This window comes from Miscanthus floridulus, unplaced genomic scaffold (assembly GCF_019320115.1).
Source record: "Miscanthus floridulus cultivar M001 unplaced genomic scaffold, ASM1932011v1 fs_687_1_2, whole genome shotgun sequence".
Lineage (NCBI taxonomy): Eukaryota > Viridiplantae > Streptophyta > Magnoliopsida > Poales > Poaceae > Miscanthus > Miscanthus floridulus.
Genome location: NW_027097110.1, coordinates 18,375 through 26,898, shown reverse-complemented (window position 1 = coordinate 26,898; position 8,524 = coordinate 18,375). Strand labels below are relative to the sequence as shown.

General features: G+C 37.8%; 1 protein-coding gene across 1 annotated transcript; it reads left to right on the top strand.

The window, feature by feature from the left end:
• Positions 1-2,779: 2,779 nt before the first annotated feature.
• On the top strand, positions 2,780-8,495 carry LOC136532684 (peroxisome biogenesis protein 2-like). Its single transcript, XM_066525285.1, has 9 exons — positions 2,780-2,819; positions 2,918-3,056; positions 3,371-3,484; positions 3,594-3,750; positions 5,352-5,488; positions 5,565-5,665; positions 6,003-6,120; positions 7,376-7,542; positions 7,994-8,495. Exons 3-9 carry the CDS (start codon positions 3,434-3,436, stop codon positions 8,097-8,099), a joined length of 837 nt encoding a protein of 278 aa, XP_066381382.1. The 5' UTR covers positions 2,780-2,819; positions 2,918-3,056; positions 3,371-3,433; the 3' UTR covers positions 8,100-8,495.
• Positions 8,496-8,524: the final 29 nt, after the last annotated feature.

The window sequence follows — 8,524 nt, the reverse complement described above, 5'->3', positions numbered from 1 at the left end:
AACATAAAAAATATAGTCCGATGGTCCACACTAAGGTTCGTTACTTCTCAAGATTTTTAAATGTTCTTACAAGAGAATCATATGCGTATTATTATTTTATTATGAAAACATATTTCTTACTATTATATTATCGATATACATATGTCAACCATTTCATTTAATGTATAAATTCGTATAGACAGGGTATGCCTCCTAATAGTGCAGTAAAGCTGTAGTATCATTATCACAGTAGAGTTTGACCATCAAATTTAGAATGGATTGGTGTAGTTCTCTACGCCTAAGACACCAAAAAATCGAGCAATAAATGAGAAAAGACATAAGACAAATATTGGCTCGTCGTTATAACACCCCCCCCCCCCCCTCTCTCTCTCTCTTTATCCAAGAAATGGAAGGATAAAGCCTTTTTTTGTTTTTTTCTCATCTTTTCATCAAAGAACTATTTTGTTAGGATAGCTCGGTTGTATACGTCACTGCATTGCTACCTGCCTACCTTATCCTCTTATTATACTTTATTGCTTTATCCTAGTCTTGACTGTGCTAATGGAGACTCGAAGTTGGAGGAAATAACACTATCTTGGGTGGGCTTGCTACTTAGAGCATCCACGGTGGTTGATCTCATAAGTCTTTATAATTTTCTCTATAATTTTGATCAAACTTGAGATGTTTTAATTCTTCAAGAAAGTTTGAACGACTTGTAATTTAGAATAAAAGGAGTATGTCTTAAAAAATGTTTACTACTAAAATATATTTTATAATTAATTTAATGATACTTATTTTGTATTATAAATGCTAGTAGTTTTTTTTATATATTTTTAATGAAAGTTCAAATTTATTTCACTAATAAAAATGAGAGTTGCATTCTTTCATAGATAGAGTTAATATGGAATAAGGTGGACTTAACTATATTTATTATAAGTCGAGTCCTACAATTCTAATTCTAATATATCAAAGCAGTTTCCTTTGGCCGCCTTCTAGCCCATCCACGTCACCCAAAACGGCTCAGCCATAGGATTTTGAGATCGACGGTTCAGGCTGCCTCCACCGGTTCATGCTTGTACGCTATCTGATTGATTTGTTTCGAATTTTCAGGTTCATAGGCTCTTGATAGTTAGATCTTGGGTTCTTGTCCAGTTGTTATATGTTGAATTAATGGATTGTATTAAGGTGATTTAGTTTTAGCCAACTGTTTCATTACCAGCTATTGCATACCCTATCCCTTTTTCTCATATATTTCACTTTATTCTAGCTCAGAGATTAATTGCATGCCCTGTTGTTTTTCACTTTGCAAGTTATGCTGCCCATTCACTGATGATTGAGTGTTGTGATATTTTTTGGTTGTTATATCTTGAAGCCATGGGCAGTGCAGATTTGTATTGAAATTATACATTTACAAATTAAGGTGCTTCTCAAGACCAACTAGGTGTCAACTGATGAGTACTTTTTTAGAATTTTGTTGATGGGAATGTAAATGTGCTCTACTAACTTATTCTAAGTATCCATGGTCAGCTCTTGCCATTTCAGTAGTTCCTATTAAATTTTCTATAGCCAATGCACAGTTTAGTCCTAAACTTAGATACGTACTGTCTGCGCGCGCATCGTCATCCTCTATCCTATTTGGGTCACTCAAAGTTTGAAATTCGTTGCTTTATCTTTCTAACAAATGGGAAATCAGTTCATCTGCATCTCCTAATTTACTGTTGTCGATACAAGGTTTTCTGGTTAAGCGAGGATAAAAAGTTCATTACCTGTCCAGTGTTGGAGCTTGTTGCCTGATCTGAATAGAGCAGTGTCAGCAGAAACCGCGTTGCTATTGCAATGGTAAGTTCCGCGTCCCGCTGCTTTGATATTTCTGGTTCATGCTTGGTACAGTCATCCAGTCAATTGCAGAGGCCACGACATGTGCCAAGAGCCCAATTCTACCTAGGTACAACCATCTTCCAACTTGCTCCATTGCTCTACTACGTGCAATATGTGACATAGGATTAGGTTGTTTAGTCAATGTTATGCACACCGTTGTGGTTATTGGTTCAGCCTTGCTCTGCTTTTTTCCTAGTCTGCCTATTTCCATTCCAATTTGTGCAACCGTTCTTTCGCTTTTGGCACTGTTTGCTTCTCCTCATTATTGTTGTTTATCGTATGTGCATAGATAAATTTGTGTGTACATAAATATAGATCTGAATTCTCAACAATGATGTGTATAATTTTTCCTATAAAAATATTAATTTTTGGGCATGCTAGATGTCATTCAGCGACTGAAATACATTACAAAAGAAAAAACTATATAATATTATTATTGTTACTATTTGGACAGCCGTACAAGTCATTGAGTAACTACCCTGCCTAATGAACTTTACTTTAGAAGATTAGAAATGTACTTAAATCCTTGCAAACCTACTGCTCACAAGTTGAAGCCCCTCTCGCCCTCTTTTTTTTCTCCAATTCTTTGTTGCTTTTCCGTGCTGGCTTCTCAAAACGCAAATTATGGTGTTTGCCCTTTTATTTTTTTTCTTCCCTCTTATTTTCCTTACGAAACATCCCTTTCGTTACAGTTGTTTGATTAGTTGATACTGAAAACTGGTCCTTATTCCACGACGACTATTTTTAATTGATAGAAACCATACAGCCTGTTCGTTTGGCTATGGCTTATCGTAAATGATTGTAAATTTCCAGTCAAAATAGTATTTTTCTCTCACACAAACCAGCTAGCAGTATTTCTTCACGAACCAGTAACGATATCAACCAGTCAACCGTACAGGCTGATGGTTACACACTGGACCCATCGCCAGGCTTCGCCGGCGACGAGCATTCACCAGGTACAGGTACGCCCCCTCCTGCCCTCCTCTCCACGCCCGCTGTAGTTAGCCATCATTTCTATTAGCAAATGAGAAATTTCAATTTTTTCTTTTCCAAAAAATAGGGGATCCGCCCCTGCACCCATACCGCAGGTCGAGTCGGCCGCTGCCTCGGAGGGGCCGCCGCCGCCGCCGCAGGACGCATGGGTACTCGAGTTCCGCAGTCTCCTCCCGCGGTGGGAGTCGCTGCGCGATTCCTCCAAGGTAGATGCCCCTGTTTCCCCTGTGTTCTTAGGTTCATTTTGTTGTACGGCACTTTGCGAGACATAAGTTCTAGTTCTATGTATGAGATGAAGTGGTAGAGACTTGAAACCCATCACAAGCATATGGAAACTAATTTCACGGTCCTAATCGCTGCTCGTTTTGCTGTCCTGGGTCCCGGTTTTGCTTATCAAGTACAGAGATGAAGTTTTGGGATGATCTCGAGCTCTTGGAAGCACAATTAGTTGTCACGATTGATACTTGCAGGCACATAGCACGATTAATGTGTGGAATGTAATGTCGTTTTTCTGGTGCAGGTCATTATCCCGATTTCGATATCTAGGGTGAACCAGTTTGATGCTGCAAGGCTAGATGTCGAGATGTCTGCCATGTTGAAAGAGCGGCTACTCAAGGTGTTCTCCTTGGTGAAGGTGCTTTCTTTATTAACTCTGCTGATTTGCCTGTTGTTTGAGGCTTGCACCGAACTTAAGGTCAATGCTAGTTATTTCTTTCACTTTTGATGCTTTTTCTTCATATCAGCCAGGACTCTTGTTCCAATATGAGCCTGAACTTGATGCTTTCCTTGAGTTCCTCATCTGGAGGTTCTCAATTTGGGTTGACAAGCCAACCCCAGGCAATGCACTCATGAACCTGAGGTATAGAGATGAGCGGGCAGCACCCATCACTGGAAAAGAAGGTATTTCTATCAAAGTTTTATGTCAATTGCTGTAATATTTGGTCTGATTTCATGTTGTTTTCCCCTTGTACCTGTCATGCTGGTTATAGCTAATCAGGTGTCTTCCTGAACATTTTCATTTTGCACTTTTCCTTTACATTAGAATACCCTTTGCTTACATGCTTTGGTTGAGGCCCCTAGTATGTTAAAGTTGGCTGATCCTAGCTCTTGTGGCCTTGTGGGGTCTGACTTTGCCGGCAGAGGCTGCATCTACAATTATTCTAATTATCTGTCCTGTTATTTTTAGTGAAAATGATTTAGCGACTTTTTTTTAAAAATTTATTCCAGTGAAGTTTTCAAATCACCAAAGATTCAAAGTATTAAAAGCATGCTCCCAAGAAATCTGAGACTTAAAAAAATTCATAACTAGCATAGTTTACTAAAATTACCTTGTTTGAAAATCCTAAAGTTACTGCCATATTCCTGTTTCAGCTAAGAAATTTGTTTTGATACGGGGTGGTATATTACTTATCTTGACAATTTAAGCTTTTTCATGATATCCTCACCTCATGGTATGTTGCCCTATTGAGTAGAATGGTGTACACATATGACCCAATGGTTGCTTGTAGAAATACTTAGTACGAATAAACAGTAGAGTGAAATGTTGAATTATGGTCATCTTGTTTGGTGGAATCACTTTCAGATATTTTGAATTATGGCCATCCTTGTAATATTTTAATATTTTGAACTTGTTTTGTACCATATCTTTCTTCTTTAGTGATATGCAACTCTCTTGCGTATTTGATAATTAATTTGGTAAACTATAATCTGATTTATCAAACTGTGTGCTGGATTGTACAATAACTGCTTTCCACAGCTAACTTAAAATGCTCGCATTGCAGCACAGTGCAACAATCAGAAATTGCTTATGCAATTAAACAAGTGACATGGGCCTAATGCCAGCCACTGCCAGTGCCAGGAGGCATATGATGTGCATTATTTTTCTTATTGTTGCATAATTAGAATGTTACATGTTTATCTCATAATCTGTTAGTTTGTTATGACATGATTAATTCCATATCTCTAGTATTATAAAAAAAGTTGCATATCTTTAGTATTATTTGTTTCCAGATACATTCACTAGTATTCAAGTCTTCCACCATCTACAAAAAGGATAGGACTGTCACGATTGTATCCTTTATGTTCAAAGAATGAAATTGACTAACCATCTGCATTCACCTTGTCTAAAGTGTCTTCATCTATGCCCTTCTTCTCCTGTTCTAGTGTCTCATCCCCACAAGGTTCACCCTTTTGCTCTGCTTCTGCATAATTTTAACCATTCAGCAGCTCATTTATCATATTTACATGAACATATCAAATTACAGCTTGGTTGGAGCTTGCCTTTTCACATTACATGCTATATACAATCTCCTTTTCTTTGTAAAAACAGAAGTTGAAGTCAACTCAGCAAATGAACTGAACCACACCAAGGTTATCTTAGCCAAATTAGCTCATTTGTAACCTTCCTAGGAGTTTATTCCATACCGGTTTGTGTTGTTTGCTACTGATACGTAAATTAGTATTATCTGAGCAACATCTAATGAATTCCATTTGCTTTTCAGTTAGAACAGGTTTGGAAGGACCTGGGCTTTCTGTTTCTCAAAAGATCTTTTATTGTATTAGCTTTGTTGGTGGCCAGTATATATGGTCACGATTACAGTCTTTTTCTGCTTTCCGTCGATGGGGCGATTCTGAACAGGTGCCAGACATCTTCTTGAAAACTTACAATTCCTCCACTTGTATTAGTATAACTTAATTTCTATTTCATGATGTAGAGACCACTAGCATGCCATGCTTGGGGCTTAGTGCAGAATGCTGAAGTATTGTACAGGGCTGCTTCGTTCTTTAACCTATTTTTGTTTCTTTATGGTGGAAGGTACCTTCCTATGCCTGTTTAATTATGGCCCTTTCTTCTTGTGTCATGAGGATTGTAGAAATTATTCATGATATCATGGCCATAGCAGGTGGTGCCTAGTTTGGCAAAGTTAACTACTATCTATTTATAGATTGAACATTGTCAACATGTACTTCATGTACTGTCCACTGATAGGAAATTGACCAATGACTGTATCTGAATGAGCTGGATCAGCATAATCTGTGGGGAAATTGAAAGACACTCTTTTTTTAATAGATTTTCATCCTCTTCACTTTTTAATTATGATTAATTTTGTATGACACACATACTTATAAGCCTTTCTTATGTGTTTATAAAGGTACAAAACTATTGTAGAAAGGATTCTGAAAGCAAGACTTGTTTATGGGAGCCCCAACATGAACAGAGCCGTTAGCTTTGAGTACATGAATCGGCAGCTGGTCTGGAATGAGTTTTCGGTAAATCTCTTTCTTACAGTTCTCTTCTCTCACAAACAGTTGGTAACCTAAAAAGTTTCTAGCTTAAGTAGTTATCGATGTTACAGTTTGATCTGTGCAGCTGTGCTTTTGATTGCATATATACTGATATAAATAATGAAACCTATCTGGTCTCTGAATAATTAGTTCTCTGATATCCTCCACTATCTGACATTTTAGATTGCATATGTTTGTGCATTTTTCACTAAATCTAGTTCGTGTTCACTCCAGCCAGATACTAGGATGCAAACATGGGAGTTGGAGGATGCCTTAATTGCATCTGCTTCTATTTCAAATGGAAACGATCTCATGACAGTCCCTTGGAATGATAATTTTACTAAGTCAAACATGTTGCATTGTTATCACAATTCAAATGCAGTTTGCATGACTCCAGTGGCATAAAAACTGTAATCCTATAGTGAAATCCTTGCAGTCTGAATCTGTTCACTTGATCTGTGTTCAGTGAAGGGCGCTCAGGACTATCTACTTAGGAACCTGCTAATAACGGATTGGTAATGTTGTTCTTAATTTAGAGTGTGCTGGGGCTGCTGTGCCGGTTTCTTTAGGTGTTCCTGAGATTTTCCACGAATACTTTGGGGTGCGATTTTGGTATAATCGAAATTCGAAAATCCTATAATGTGTTATGTAAGGATAAACATAACTTTTCCTCTATGTAGAAGGTCAGACTAGTTGCCTAATAGAATGCAAGTAAACATGGGTTGGTGGCTCCATTGATACTATATTAGCATAGGAACTGAAGTACAGCAATGGGCAAAAAGGTTTTGACCGCAATCGATCACATTGTTATTGGTGCTTGTAATGTGAACATGCTGAAAGTATATGTAAAGACCTAGTTTTTCCAGCTATTTATTGTTTATAAAAGCAAAGTATCACTTGTAATATTTGCCGCTGTTCTTTAGATTCTCACATTATTGCAAGATGGCTAGTAAAGATAAAAATCAACGGATTTATCTCTATTATTTAAGCTGAAGTGTTCTGAAATTTAAACAATTTCTTGAAGAACTAGATGAGTACAGTACTGTGAAGCAATCTCGAGCATTAGTCTTATGACCATTGTTCATATTGTATTCTGGGGAGCTTTATTGTCACTATTGTCCCAGTGTTTAAATTGGTGTTTTTGCTAGTGTCTTATTATTCAACAGAACTTTATTTTGATGTACTGCCGGTATATATTAGTTGAACTTGAAGTGATGCCTGACCCTGCTTAATTGTTCAGGAAATGTTGCTTTTGCTTCTTCCCCTCCTAAACTCATCCTCAGTAAAGAAGTTCCTTCTTCCCTTCTCCGAAGATAAGTCGGCAGGTTCTTCTGGCGACGAAGCAGATTGTCCTATATGTCGGTCCAGTCGTAGCATTCCTTTTATTGCCCTTCCATGTCAACACAGGTACGCCGGTTCTTATTGTGCACTGTTGGTCATATATATCTCCCTTTGTGGTATACTCCCTTCAGTAGATTCCACCCTAACATTTTGCACAACAAAGAAGCACATTAGAAAAACCATGTTCTGATAGCTATTATTGGGTTAATTAAGATTGCTGGGGTTGGTGTTTATTACACTAGCCCCCTGTAGTAACCTAGTAGATAACCTTGGAAACGACTATTTGATCATTCAAAGAGCAAGACATGTATAAGTAAAAGCAAGTGTGTAGTCATCTCCAAATGGTTGGAATAGTAGGATCCTTCTCAGGATTTCTAGACAACTTCTATAATCATATTGCAGTCGATTATCTTTTTTTTTTCAGAAAATCTCAAAGCGTGAAAAAGAATGCTGTTTATAGTATCTAAAGCTTTGCTGTGTTGAAATTTGCCTAAGACAGATTCTTTCCTGTTTTCAGGTATTGCTATTACTGCCTACGCACACGTTGTTCCCCTACAAGCTCCTATAGATGCCCACGCTGTAACAAGGTGGTGGTTGCAATTCAAAGACGAGGGTCTAGTTAGTTTACTAGTTGGGTTAAAAAAATTTCTTGCCCGTTTAGGCGTTTACACAGTCCCAGACAAGCAGCACTTTGGTCTTTCTTTCACACAATTTAGCTGTTTCGATGCTCGATTAAGGATTCGCATCATGACATGTACATGTAATTGCTTTAAGGCCTTGTTTGGATGCACTTTATCCACTCCAATCCACGTGTTGGATTGGATTGGAATGGAACGTAATTTAATTTCACTCCAATCCACCTCAATATATGCGGATTGAGACGAATACATGTGCATCCAAATAAGGTCTAAGACCAACTCCAATCGAACTCTTACTTGAGCCCTCATCTTATTTTGAGACTTCAAACACATTAAAAACCTCTCCAACTGAACCCCTATTCAAGCCTTGATGGACGAGGGACTCTCATTTCTCTCTCATAAACCCCCGA